This window comes from Delphinapterus leucas, chromosome 1 (assembly GCF_059928025.1).
Source record: "Delphinapterus leucas isolate spDelLeu-1000000601 "Yukka" chromosome 1, BTC_Dleu_Yukka2, whole genome shotgun sequence".
Lineage (NCBI taxonomy): Eukaryota > Metazoa > Chordata > Mammalia > Artiodactyla > Monodontidae > Delphinapterus > Delphinapterus leucas.
This window is the reverse complement of record NC_143129.1, coordinates 183,498,005-183,512,422: the sequence shown is the minus strand read 5'-3', so window position 1 is coordinate 183,512,422 and position 14,418 is coordinate 183,498,005. Positions and strand designations below refer to the sequence as shown.

At 58.2% G+C, this 14,418-nt stretch overlaps 1 protein-coding gene across 1 annotated transcript in view; it reads left to right on the top strand.

Annotated features, from left to right (window-relative positions):
- Positions 1–1,427: 1,427 nt before the first annotated feature.
- Positions 1,428–14,418, top strand: part of SPSB1 (splA/ryanodine receptor domain and SOCS box containing 1) — a 13,042-nt gene continuing 51 nt past the window's right edge. The window contains exons 1-2 of the mRNA XM_022598386.3: positions 1,428–3,253; positions 11,709–14,418. The exon at positions 11,709–14,418 is cut by the window's right edge and continues 51 nt beyond it. Coding sequence (XP_022454094.1) covers positions 2,560–3,253; positions 11,709–11,836 — 822 coding nt within the window. The 5' untranslated portion in view covers positions 1,428–2,559 and the 3' untranslated portion in view covers positions 11,837–14,418. The remainder of the gene's footprint in view (positions 3,254–11,708) is intronic.

Sequence of the window (14,418 nt, the reverse complement as noted above, 5' to 3'; positions counted from 1 at the left end):
TAGGACTTCTCCCCACCACCTTCCCTTCGCACACAGCCCACCTGCCCTGGGTCTCCTCTCCCCCGACCCCCAGCCTCCCCGTGACTCTTCCCACCTGTTCCCATGGGTCGTGGGTAGAGTGGGATCTTCAGTACCGTGAGATTCTGGGAGAGAGGTCCTTCCTGCTGTGAGGCCAGAGCCAGCCGACAGGATGGCGACAGACTGCTTCACTCCAGGAAGCGGTGAAATGAACTCCCTTCAGATATTAATCCCCTCCTTGTCCTCCCAGAGAGCTGACCTGTGTCCCCACAGGGTCCTGCACAGAGAGGTTGCTGGGCACCAGCCAGAGCGGGTGTCCAGACAGAGATGGGTGTGGGTGCGTCTGACTTTGAGATCTGCCTTGGACCAGCTTTCCCCTGGCTCAGAAAGATGCTGTTGGGGAGGCATGGAAGAGGGGGGTCAGGGAAGGCCAAGCAGCCAGTCTCTGCAGTTACCAGGACCGCGTTTCCACACCAAAACCCAGGCTCCCCGCATCCTGGTAATCAGGCCCCAGAGCCATGGGTGCGCGCTCAGCAGGGCCCTGGGGGGAGTCCTGGAGGTTTCGATGGCTCTTGAGAGTTGATGGGACTGAAATCTTGAAACTGGGATTGTCCTGGGAGTTCTAGATCGTGAGGTCACCGTATCCACAGAACTTTCCAGAACCAGGGTGGTTTCCTGGCCGCCGAGGGACCCCTCAGCTCTGTACAGCTTTGCAAACATTTGACACGAGGGGTCCCAGCCCCTCTCTGAAGCAGTGCCCATGAGGGAACCCCTTGTTCCACACCACAAAGGGGAGGGCGAGAAGGGTGACCTGCCCACGGAGGTAAGGAGGTCCGGGCCAAGGGCTCCCACTCGGGTGTCTGCCGAGAGCCAGTCTCCAGGGGCCCTGGCCACCCTGAGGACGGCGTCTCACGGGGCCTCTTCCCAGCTGAGGGGAAGGCGTCTCCAGGGCAGCCAGAGACCAGACCGGCGTCCGCCCCGCGCAGGTCCCGCCCCTCCTCCCGGCCCTGCTGGTGCCTGGGCGCCCGACAGGGAGGCCAGCGGTCCCAGGTTCCCAGATTTCCCGCAGCCGGTCCCTGCCCTCGCCCCCCGGCAGGCGCTGTCTTCTGCCACAGTGAGACAGCAACACGCCCGCTGCAGCCCCTACACTGGGCTCCTTTGTGTTCCCCTTGACCCAGGCACCATCGTGCTCCTTGGAACAAGTGGCCCTGGGGTGCTTCTCCAGCAGGCGCCGATGGCCTCTCGCCCAGCTCCTCTGTATCCTCGTTTAGTTGTGTTTATGTAGCCAGGAGCCTGCCTGCTCCCTTGTCTGGTCAGTCCTGGGAGCCCATCCCCCCCCAAACCAGGCAGCCAAGAGCCCCTTCTGCGGGCCGGGGGCGGGGGTGGGGTTCTGATGGCGGGAACTACCTTCTCTCTTGAGTGAGTCTCGGGAAACCCAGGTAGCTCGCGATTGTCCCTTCTCCAAGGCGGGCACCGGGGACAGGCGTGGCAGGGATGGCCGGAGTCCTGCCCATCGCACGTTTCAGCCCCTCCCCCTGGTGCTGCCGAGACAGAGGACGATGGACGGATGCACCGAGATCTCTCCTCCAGCCCAAGGCTCCGATTTCCCTTAAAGGAGCCAAGGGATGGTGGAACCAGGGCGGGAGTGAGGCATCTTGGAGTCGGACTTTCTCCCCAGATGGGCTGTGGGGACCCGAGGAGACGTTGAAGAGTGTGGGCGGGAAGGGGTGGCCGTCTACGAGTTGGTCCAGAGCTACCGGGGCTGAGAGCCTTTGCGCCCACCCGACTCGGGGCCCGTTGGGGGGTTGCTGCGGCCCCAGGGACCGCTGACCAGGAGCTTTATGTGCACTGGGGTTCCCTTCCCTGGTGTGAACCGGCGGTACGTCTTCGGAGGCGGCTGTGCCGGAAGAGAGAGGGACCGGGAGGTGGCATCTCAAACAGCTTCTGTTGACACTCGGGGGTTCACCTTCCTTCCAAACAGCCGGCACAGGGAGTAAGTGTCCCCTTGCTTCGACCAGGAGAGATGCCCACTGCACTGGGCTGATTTCGGCATCGGGCCACCTTGGCCTTCTGCCCTGAGAAACCGTGATGAGGTATTTGGTGAGCCTCGGGCTGGGCACCTGACACAGTTACGAGTGGTGCCCACCCCTAGTCCGCTTGTCCACGTAGACCGTCAGGTGGACGGCCTCCCTCCTTTATGCCAACCTAGCTGCGGGGACAGAAGGGAATTTCACTGTGTGCCGAGGCTCTGGCCTGCCCGGAATCCGGTGTTATAGGAGCCCGGAAGGCAGACTGCTGGGACGTGCCGGCGTGACACGAACCGAGTTAGTTTCTCCCCTTCTCTCCGCATCTCCTGCTCACTTGGCCTCCTGTTTCTCCTTCCATCCACTAGGCAGTACCAGATGCTCCACACCGGGCAGAGGCCGCCTAGCAAACTCCCTTAGGAGTGCCGTCCAGGCCTGATTGGGAAACTGGAGAAGAGGCCCCGTGATTGATGAGTTTGCCTTGGGTGTTGGTGACCAGGTGAAACGGGAGGCCGACATGGGTCAGAAGGTCACTGGAGGTATCAAGACGGTGGACATGAGGGACCCCACGTACCGGCCCTTGAAGCAGGAGCTCCAGGGTCTGGACTACTGCAAGCCCACCCGCCTGGACCTGCTGCTGGACATGCCCCCCGTGTCCTACGACGTCCAGCTGCTCCACTCCTGGAACAACAATGACCGCTCGCTCAACGTCTTTGTGAAGGAGGACGACAAGCTGATCTTTCACCGGCATCCGGTGGCCCAGAGCACGGACGCCATCAGGGGCAAAGTCGGGTACACGCGCGGGCTGCACGTGTGGCAGATCACGTGGGCCATGAGGCAGCGTGGCACCCACGCCGTGGTGGGGGTGGCAACGGCAGATGCCCCCCTGCACTCCGTGGGGTACACGACACTCGTGGGGAATAACCACGAGTCCTGGGGCTGGGACTTGGGGCGCAACCGGCTCTACCATGACGGCAAAAACCAGCCGAGCAAAACGTACCCAGCCTTTCTGGAGCCGGACGAGACGTTCATTGTCCCTGACTCCTTCCTGGTGGCCCTGGATATGGACGATGGGACCCTCAGCTTCATTGTGGATGGACAGTACATGGGAGTAGCTTTTCGGGGACTCAAGGGCAAAAAACTTTATCCCGTAGTGAGTGCTGTCTGGGGCCACTGTGAGATCCGCATGCGCTACTTGAATGGACTTGACCGTAAGTGTCTTCTGCTCTGTCTGAGGTGGCAGTGTCCCTGGACTCCCTCTGTCCCCTTTGGTCCTCGCTGGGCCCAGTTAGAATTTTACAGTTGTTGAAATTTAAATGTCTTTAAGTAGACATCCCAGCATTCAGATCCTCAGAGGCGACTCTTGCCTACCTCTGGTTAAGTGAGGGTTTCTAGCCAGAGTCTGCAGAGTACATGGCAGCACCTTGTGGATGGATGGATGGATGGGTGGATACGTGGGTGGGTGGGTAGATGGATGGATGGATGGATGGGTGGATGGATGGATGGGATGGATAGGTGGGTGGATGGGTGGATGGATGGATGGATGGATGAGTTGGTAGATGGATGGATGAATGGAAGGATGGATGGATGGATGGATGGATGGGTGGGTGGATGGATGACTAAAGGAGTGAATGGATGGGTGGGTGGATGGGTGGATGGGTGGGTGGATAGGTGGATACGTGGATGGGTGGGTGGGTGGGTGGATGGATGGATAGGTGGGTGGGTGGGTGGGTGGGTGGATGGATGGATGGATGGATGGGTGGATGGATGGATGGGTGGATACGTGGGTGGGTGGGTGGATGGATGGATGGATGGGTGGATACGTGGGTGGGTGGGTGGATGGATGGATGGATGAGTGGATGGATGACTAAAGGAGTGAATGGATGGGTGGGTGGATGGATAGAAAGGTGGATGGATGTATGGATGGGTGGATGGGTGGATGGATGGATGGATGGGTGGATGGATGGATGGATGGGTGGATGGATGGATGGATGGATGGATGGATGGGTGGATGGATGGATGGATGGATGGATGGATGGGTGGGTGGGTGGGTGGATGGATGGGTGGATGGATGACTAAAGGAGTGAATGGATGGGTGGGTGGGTGGATGGATGGATGGATGGGTGGATGGATGGATGGATGGGTGGATGGGTGGATGGGTGGATGGATGACTAAAGGAGTGAATGGATGGGTGGGTGGGTGGATGGATGGATGGATGGGTGGATGGGTGGATGGATGGTCTTTGATAAACATGGTTTGTTTCTGGTTGACCTGCCTCCAGGTTTGATCTGCAGCTGACCACATTCTAGCACAGTAACCAGCATATTATTGAGCTGGGTTTTGCAGCTTTGGGGGTACTAGGGCCTCTCACATAAATGAAAGCCAATGGCCTCTCATTCATTAGACAGGTTTAGGGTCTTTCCTGGTGCTGGAGCCTTCTGAGTGGGCTTCTTTGGGACACAGTCCCCCGCAGGGGGTTTGTTCAGTTATGATGTCAGGAGGCCTTTGGAGAGGAGAACATGGATTAGAAACAGGCTGATTCAGTGGCAATTTGCACCTGTCCCTTTGGAAAAGGGAGTGGCCTTTCTCAGACCACGTGTGAAAATAGCCTACCTGTGGCAGCACTGCCCTGGTTTGGGAAGCGGAGGGCTCTGTGGCTTTGTGGCTGGGAGCCCATGGTGGCAGGAGGCCCCAGCGTTCCAGAACTGTCCATACCCATGCTCAACCCTCACTCCTTCATGAGTCCCTTCTACCGTCTGCAGATCTCACCTTGGAAAGGGGGTGGGCTGGAAAGCTTCGTCCATCCATGCACTGACCTCTTTCAGGGGTGGATATGGCCTGGCACCTGAGATCTAACCCCACCTGCAGGCCAGGTGAGCCATGGGGGAGGCCGAGGGTCAGGAGCACAGATGCTTCCTCTGGTCTTGCAGCCTCCAAACCTTCAGGTTCCCCCACTCTTCCTCTTCCCCACTTTAGTCTTTGGAAGATAGCAGAAAACATCCAGGACCATCAGTCAGAGCGAACTCTTAAAATGTTTCTCTTTGGAGGCCTCTGCCGCCCCTCTTTCCCTCGCTGCCACCCTCAGGCTTTGGCTGGGCCGTGACAGTGAGCCCACAGCCAGGCGGGGCATCGCCTCACCTGTGCAGCCTGCACCCTAGGTCCTGGGACTCCTGGCAGGGGTGGCTAGGTGTGCATCCAGCAGGTAACCTCTCTGAGGAAGTAACCTCAGACCTGGTCTAGGGAACCAGCAGGGCGAGTGCTGTGAGTCTTGTCTCTCCAGGTAACAGGGTAGAAGGTCCACAGCCACATCTGCCCCGTGTGGGGATGGGCAGGGATTGGAAGCCCCAGGACCTAGGGTCTCAGAGGACCCTGCCTGCAGCTCTGTCTGCCTTTTCCCAACAGAGAGTGACCACGGCCCCAGGGAGTTTAATGCCCACTGTGTGCCGACAGATGGGTGAATTGTTGGGTCCGCTGCCTTGTTGCCAGGCCTCTGAGACTGTTGGCCTCTACAAGAACAGGGCAACCCTGTCCCCTCTGGAAACAAGTCCATCAGTGCCGGGGGTTCACACGGCTTCACTGTTTACATGCCCAGCTCCAAGGCAGAACACAGAGCCCGGAGCGGCTGGGAGGGGGCTGGGGCCTGTTCCCCCCGTGGCAAGTCAGGGCACGAGCAAGCAGAACTGTTCCCCTGCGGATCCAGGGCGAGGCTCTGCAGCAATTCTGTGGAAACAGTCCTGGAGGCCCAGACGGGCGTCATCGGTAGATGCCCCATCAGCTCTGCATAAGATGGGAGGTCAGATGCTTTCGCAATTTTTCTTGTTTGGGAAACTTAAAAGGGGGTTGAGCGGGAGAGGAGTAGCATGGGCATGCACTACGAGAGGCTACCCCTGCGCTGGACCCGGGGGCAGGGGGCAACCGGAAGTGCCCAGAGGCTTGGGCCCCCTCGACAGTCTTGGTTACGAATGAGGACGCCCCTCTCTCCCCACCATAGTGCCAGGCAGTGCCGGGGCCCCCCTTGGCTTCTCGCCTCCCCGCTCCTGGTCAGACATGAAAGAGCCCCAGTCTGCGCTGCTGGCTGACTTTGGAGGATCCGGATGGGAAACCCCGTGAGGGTGGGGCAGGATCCCCAGCCACTCAGGACGTTAGATCTCATGTCCTAGAAGGGTCACTCTGGCTCCTGTGTAGAAATGGACAGTAGGGTCAAGAGTGGCCGCTTGGAGGTCAGGGAGGAGCCGAGACGTTGTCCAGGGGAGAGGTGATGGGGGTGAGGGCCAGGGTGGGTGCCATGGATGCGGGGAAGTGACACATCCTGGTGGCTCTGCGGGTCTGGAGACAGGGTCCAGGACATTGGTCAGTGGGGATGGAGCTGAAACCTGCAACCCCTGGATGAGGTCACCAAGGAGAGGAAGGAGGAGAGGGCCGTGGCCGAGCCCTGGGGCGCGTCACCGGGTGGACGATGGGGAAGGGGAGGTGGAATAGCCGTGGGGCTGGAGGGGAGAGTACTGTCCTGAGCACCCAGTGAGGAAAGGATACTTCAAGGCCACAGTGATGCCAGATCAAGTACACTCACGGCCGAGACTTGTCCATCAGCTTTGGCAATGAGGTCATCACTGGTGACCTTGACGAGGGTCGTCAGGATGGGGTGGGTCCAAAAGCCTGAGGGAGGGGCTGGTGTAGAGAGGAGAGGAGGGTGGTGTGGTCATTTCCTGGGGCCCCAGGAACAGATGGCCGCCAGCTGGGGAGCTTAAAACAACAGAAGTGTGTTCTGTGCCGGTTCAGGTGTCCGAAACCAAGGCGCGGGCAGGGTCGGTTCCTTCTGAGGGCTCGGAGGGGAGTCCGTCCCACGCCAGCACGCCTTGGCTTGTAGACGCATCGCTCAGTCTCTGCCTCTGTCATCCCGTGACCTCCTCTGTATCTGTCCTCTTCTTATAAGGACAGGGCCCATCCTGCTCCAATATGACCTCTGCTTAACCAATTACATCTGCAAGGACCCTGTTTCAAATAAGATCACATTCTGAGGTTCCAGATGGTCCTGAATTGGGTGGGGGGGGCAGTGCTACTTCACCCACAGCACGTCCCCCTCCCTGTGCTACCACCTGCAGGGGAGACGAGACAGTGACAGACAGAGCCCAGCGCTCAGATGGTGGAGTGTCTGTGGAGTGAAGTCAGGGACACCCAAGTCCTCTGCCCAGGAGGGTTTGCTTGGCTTTCCGCTGCAGCTGAGGGATGAGGAATGTCAGGGTCCACCCAGCGGGAGCAGGCAGTGACAGACAGAAGGTCTGGCCAGATACATCTTCTTGGTGTCAGGCCTGGGCCGGGCTCTGCTCTCACAGTCTTGGGGGTGATTCTGACCTGTTAGTGCTCCCTGGGTTGTCTGGAAAATCTGCTCTCTCCTTCCCCGCCCAGCCCCACCCCATCCCGGCCGCCAGGTCCTGACCTCAGCAGGGAGCAGCTGTTTGCAGAGCGGGTCAGCCCGAGTCACCAGAGGCCTGTGCCCGGCCCCCTCCCCTCCACCCCGGCTACTGCGCTGGGCATTTTGTCCTCCCAGCCCGCCTTCCCCGGGATGCCAGGTGTACCCTCCCCTGCAGAGTCTCTGCCCCAGTGCTGGGGCCATGGGCTGAGCTGGCCGAGGCCAGAGCAAAGGCAGCGTGTCCCTATGTGACCTCCACCACTGTCCAACCGCCTCTGATCACAGGCTACTGGTTCTGACTCTTTCTAGGGGCTCAAGACTTCCAGGACTAAGGCTGCAACCAGAGGGGCTGCTGTGTCACTTTGCTCTTTTCTGGGGTGAAGGGGCAGTGATGGTCACTGTAGGCGGGGGGGACAGGGCCCAGCTTGGCCCCTAGGTCTGCCCACCACGCTCCCTGGAGATGCAAGAGGGAAAAGGCCTATTGCAAGCAACAGACTGGCCGTCACACAAGGGAGAGTCCCTGACCCGTGGGTCCTCCCTCCTGCTGTTAATGGTGCCTCCCACTAAGGAAGCATTGCCCTGCAGTTCAGCATTTTCAAATTCTCCCTTTCTTTGGCTCCCAGATACATTTGGTGTGGTTCGTCATGACTGTGGGTTCAGGGAAGGCCCACCTCTGTTCCTGCTTTTTGCCTTGGTGACCTCCTCCTGTGGCCTCCCAGCCTCCTGGGATGCCCACACCTGACGCTGGCTCCTTCCTTCCCCCATTCCAGCTGGGCTCTGGGCGAGCTCCTCATCGGGGGGACTGATCACCCTGCCCTGCAGGGGCTTCCTTCTGGGGTGGGGGGGAGGTCACATGAAGACAGCATGTTCTCAGAACTGGGAGGCAGAGAACCAAGTGTGCCCACGTTACCTGACCGGGTGTCAGGCATCCTTCCCCAGTTGGCAAAGACAAGGGGTTGGTGTTTTCTTTTGCTTCTTTTTTGTAAAAACGCCTTGAGGTAAAGGGAAGATACACACAGGTCCCGGGATGGTCATCCTCCACCCACGACTTTCTAGAACACATTTCTGGAGCGTTTTCACGGCAAACTGCTTGCAGGAGGGAGCATAGGTCCAGTCCCGGCAGCTGTGAAGGCGGCGGGCGGGAACGTTGCTGAACCGGGCACTTCCTGACTTGAGATGTTCATCCTTGACCTCACAGACCCGAAGTTCATTCACAGCCTGTGAACTGGACCCGGCGCCGGGCTCTGGGGCTCCGGCTGGGTTGCAGTCTCTTGGAGAACTGAGAGGTGGCCCCGGCCGTGCGTGTTCAAACAGGCCACCAGGTGGCCGCTTCTCCTGGAGATATAGACGTGGGCGCGTGGCCTCGTGCAGTTGCTCAACCTTCTGCTCCCAGGAATAGCGCCGGCCTCGCTTCCTGGTCCCTGAGCACCACCCCTTCTCATTCATATAAACCATGCACAGGAGCGGGCACCTGGGCTTCCCAGAGGTGGGCGTGGCGGCCAGAGACCCCTCGCGCCTCCGCGGAAGAGCGGTGGGCACCGACCACGCGGATGGAGCCGGATGCAGAACCTGCAGCCCCCCAGGCGAAAGGACTGAGGTCGTCGGGGAGGCCTTCTGGGTCCTGTGAGCGACCAACCAAAATCTGTGGGACAGACGTTTTCCTTGGCACCGTGCCCATGTCCGTTTCTGTAGCCTCACGCACGGTCTCTGCAATCAGACCATGACCCTGGCCATCGCTGTTTTGCCCTCCCGCAGGATCAGTGGCGGTGGGGTGGGAATGACCTGCTGTTTAGAAACGTTTCTTCCTGAGGGTGTTGGTAAGTTGACCCGAAACCCATTTAGCCAAGAGGTGGTGACGGGACCTCCCTCTCGGCCCTCCCTCCCCCAGCCCGGCCCCTCTGTCTCCCAGTGGGAGCTAAGCCACATCCTTGTGGGAGGGGGTGCCGGAGGAGGATGGAGGAGAGCTTCTGAGTGGAGGAGAGGAGCTGAACTTCCCCCCTCGATTGCTCAGAGGACCACTCACTCCTCAACCACAGGTCCGGCCGAGAGCTGCTGTGAGGCGTCGCTGGCCTTCAGGAGCTCAGCCCGTAGGACTCCGGGGAGGCTTTGGTCCACATCCTTCATCTCCAGCTGGGGAAACTGAGGCCTGGGTGGAGGGAGCCATCTGCTCGAGGTCAGGCTGCTGTGCAGGGTGAAAGTGAGGGGCCAGATCTGGGGCCACCGAGGTAGGTCGAGGTCCAGTGAAGGAGACCCAAGTCTCTGCGGGCTGGCAGGTGGAAGGATCCCAGCCCAACCCACCAGGTCTGTGGAACCCTTGACCCACAAAGATGGAAGGTCATTTAGTTCATCCTCTTGCCTCCAGGGAAGGCCCCGTTTCAAAGCTTTCCATGAAAAACATTTACTACTTCCATCCCGTCTCCTGTGACTGCCCATGGGAGGTGAAGAGCCATCGTTTGTCTTCTTTTAAAGCCTGGAATTTATTAAATGCACTATCAAGCCTAAGATGTTTTCTTTTTTTTTTTCTTTTTTTTTGCGGTACGCGGACCTCTCACTGTTGTGGCCTCTCCCGTTGTGGAGCACAGGCTCCGGACGCGCAGGCTCAGCGGCCATGGCTCACGGGCCCAGCCGCTCCGCGGCATGTGGGATCCTCCCGGACCGGGGCACGAACCCGCGTCCCCTGCATCGGCAGGCGGACTCTCAACCACTGTGCCACCAGGGAAGCACATTTTGTTTTTTTTTAATGGCAGCTTTATTGGGATAGAATTCACATGCCATACATTTCACCCGTTAGAGCGCATGATGCAGTGGTCCACTGCATGCTCACGACTGCAGCCATTGCTGCAGGCCATCTTAGAATGCTTTCATCACCCCAAACGGAGCCCCTACTCAGTTGCTCCCCGTTTCCCCCAACGCCCCCAGGCTTAGGATTTGGCCTTCAATCACCGAATTTTAATTATTTAATTTAATTTAATTTTATTTATTTATTTATGGCTGAGCCACGTGGCTTGCGGGATCTTAGTTCCCCGACCAGGGGTTGAACCCAAGCCCTCGGTGGTGAAAGCACCAAGTCCTAACCACTGGACCGCCAGGGAATTCCCAATAACTGAACTTTTAAATGTTATTTTTAATATTCGGAGACACACTGGTGAATATTACAGAACTTGCGTCCACTTTTTCTTGGTGGAATGGGATCTCAAGGGAAATGGTGGGGGGTTTCTCAGTTTTTCGGTCTGACCTTTATTTTGTTCACAAAGGAGTTGGGGGAGACCGTGGATGAGGCCACATATGCCCTCATTTCACCTCTTTGCCTGTCCAGGACACCGTGGGGGGACCCCAGGCTGTTTCGGTGTGCTCACCTGTACGAGAGCTAGGAGGAGTCAGCTCCAAGAGGTCCAGGGTGAGCAGGGCCCACCATGCTCCCAGCAGCCTCCAGGGCCTTGGAGGCCATGACTTTCCGGTTCCTTCTGGAGCTGAGAATTTATCTGAGATGCAGGCTGCACGGAGCCTCTCTTGCAGGAAGCTAGGCCCCAGGCCCTCCGGGACACAAGGCCAGAGGTGCCCTTGCAGGCTGCAGCTAGAAGCCCTTCTCGAATTCAGATTCCTGAGGCAGCTCTGCCGTGCGCTGGGCCCAGACTGCTGGGATTTGGATCCCAGCCTGTAGCCCTGGCAATTCGGTCTCCTCTGCGCCTGAGCGCCCTCAGCTGTAAGAGGGACTGGAGAACAGTCCCCGTGAGCAGTTGGGTTAACACAACATGATTTCCCTCCTAAAGGTCCGCGTGGGGTCTGGTGCTGGGGGTACGTGCAGGGGAGAGTCCATCCTGTGTGTCCCGGATGGACGTGCACTGAGGGGGCCTCTAGTTTGATGGGTTAGAGCAGGGACGGCCTGGCTTGGAATGCTTGCTCCGTGTCCTACCAGTGGTGTGGCCCTGGGCAAGTTATTTGGATTCTGTCCCTCAGTTTCCTCATTGGCAAAATGGGGATGATGGTCATGGTATAACTCCCTGTGATTATCAAATCATTCATAATAAACCACTGTGAGGATTAAATGAGGGCTTACAAAGGGGCCTGGTCCAGTGAGTTTCCATGCTAGCAACTAATAATTCACTTAAAGTGTAAAATGAGTTAATCTGGAGTCATCTCATCTGGGCGTTAAAACTAGTATTAACGATGCTATTGCTGTTGTCAGTGTTGTTTGTTCTAGAACCACCAAGAGCTGTGCTAACCCAGCATCCTCTGTCTCTCCTCGGTCTCCGCAGCGGAGCCCCTGCCGCTCATGGATCTGTGCCGCCGCTCGGTGCGCCTGGCCCTGGGGAAGGAGCGCCTGGGTGAGATCCACGCGCTGCCACTGCCCGCCTCCCTCAAGGCCTACCTCCACTACCAGTGATGCCCCACCCGGGACCGCCAGCACGGCCGCCCCCGGCCACCCCGGTGCCAACTCACTGAGCCACCGCCGTGCCCACGCCCTGGACCGGCGTCTGCGACATGGAAGTCCTGCCCTTCCTCTGCAGCCTCCCCGGCTGCCCCGCCGGACACGGACTGCTCCGGACACGGGCCCCTCTGTCCCCCTTCCGGACACTGGCAGAAGTTCCCCGCATGCCGCCTCACAGCCCCTCCTGGGAAGAGGACACAGAGGATAAACTACACTGCGCTCCGATCTGCTCTCGGGGTGGCCTGGGTGCCCCCGCACCTGCCGGGTCCCTTGGCGCCAAGAGCAGATCCCGGGGGTGCTAAGAGGTGCTTAGATGAGGGCCGGTGCCCGCCCAGCGGGGCAGCCGCGCCGGACGAAGCTCAGGACGTCAGGAGCTCACCGTGGCCACCGAGGCAGAAACCAAACCGGGACCTTCCCCAGGCACGTGAGCACCCAGCATTAGTCCTGGCTGTCGGTGCCCCCGTACCCTGTATTTATTCTTTTAACAATAACAAAAGCCATTTATTTATTCCACTTAGAAAGGACACCTTGTTCGGGTCACCTCTCTCTGGAGTGTTCTGTTGCTTTTCTTCCACCTGCCCCTCCCTGGGATGTGTGTGCCTCACCTGGCCTTTTCGCTGGGTCGTGTCTGTCATGTGTCCCCACGTGGGCACAGGGGTGTCTTTGTCTGGGTCCCTTGACCTACAGTTTCCAGGGGGCTCTGCTCCGAGTGCCCGAGTAGGCCCCTGAGGGGACATCAGCCTCACGTGCAATATGAGTGCCTTGGAGGACCCGTCTGCACGGGCAGTGGCAGCTCCCCGTATCTCTCCAGGCAGCCACCCATCGCTAGGGCTCATCCGTCTTTGCGCGTGGTTTTATTTCTTTAGTCTTCTGTGAGGTTTTTCGGTGTGGGTTGGGTTTTGTTTTTGCTTTCCTACCTGAGATTTGCCACGTGCATCCCCGGAAGCTCTAGCTTCCCTGAGGACCACCCGAACCGAGACGGGAGGATGAGTGAGTCTCCATCCCCTGAGAGGCCGGGGGCAGGGCGGGGTGGGGGAGACCAGAGCGGAGTTGCGTGTCCTAGAAGCCAGTGCAGGTCTCCGCTCGGTGCCCCTGTCCGGGTTCATCACGGTGCCCCAGAGCCGTGAGGTGGGGCAGGGGGTCGGGGCGGACAGCCAGCAGGAGAGGGACGCACCCTCCCATGCACACCTCCCCCACGTAGCAGACCCCAGCACCTGCCGGCACAGTCACCGTTTCTTATGTCTTGAAGTCGACTCTCTTAGAATCCGCCTTCTGTTCATTTCTGTACAGGTACAGTAGATGACTTTATTTGTTTAAAATGTTTAATATATATGCATATATATTTGTCTGTAAGAATTGTGTTTTAAACAGCTGCTCTAGGGCACCTTTTGAAAAAAAAGAAAAAAAGTCTTCCAGTGGAGTATATTTTTTAAAGCACAAAATTAGTGCCAAGACTGGGTGAGGAATGTAAATTACCCCCTTATTATTTGGAGGTTTTATGTCCCCCAGCGGGTGGGGGGAACCTAACCTGTAAGACTTTTAAAGATTTTCCTCACTCCTGTTTCGGGGTGGGTCATGTCCTGATGAATGTTACACACGAGAGGGTCTCACTGATACAGATCCCAGCCTTATCGCCTTGACCCAGCCGTCTCCCACAGACGCTGGACAAATCACCGGGGTCCTTGCCATCTCTCTGCACCTCCCGCCCCCACAGCTCCCTAAGCCTCGACCCCACCCTTCTTTCCTCTCAGCCCGGAGCCTTGTGGCCTGTACAGTTTTGAAACTCCCGTTCTATTTTATGATGGTTGATAATAGTCACCTAATAAAGGAAAGTTTATTAAAATACACAAACACTTCGGAATCCCTCTTTGTGCTTTGGGGGAAGGGAAAAGGGCGGGTCCATGGTTTTCAACAGATAATTGGGTGGTTCCCCCCGCCCGACCCCTTAGCAGAGGGTGAGATGCCAGCTGGAGCCCCAGATGGAGGAGAACGAGAATCCCAGAGGGGTGATCCTAGACCATCCCCATCCTTTTTCAGAAGTTTCTGAGCCTGCAGCTCAGAGTAAGGGAACTGCTGACCTAGTAGAAAGGGCTCTGCACATCAGCAAGTGCCTCTGGCTTGTCGTTGAGTTGCTGGGCTTTTTGGAGCCCAGATGTGGGCTCGGAGCCCAAGCGCTGGGCACTCAGTGGAAGGAGGTGGTCCTTCACTCGTCTTTGTGTCCCCAGAGCCAAGTGCACAGGGATGCTGAGTGAACCCGTTCTGCCAGCTGCTGTGGGCAGAGTCCCCCCACTCCACACCCCAGCAGAGAAGACAGGAAATTCCGGCTTAGAGGATTGGCGAGTGATAAAGTGAAGAGTCAAGAGGTTTACTAGATATGATCCATGACTGGTTTCCAAAGAATTAACGAGTGCATTCAGCTCCCTGTGGGCACTTTAAATTCTAAAGGCATGTCAGGATCTGGTGGTGCTGGGAAAAGGACCCTGGTCTGAGGGCCCAAGACCCCTGGCACCAAGGTCCCGTGTCCCTTTCTCTGAGAG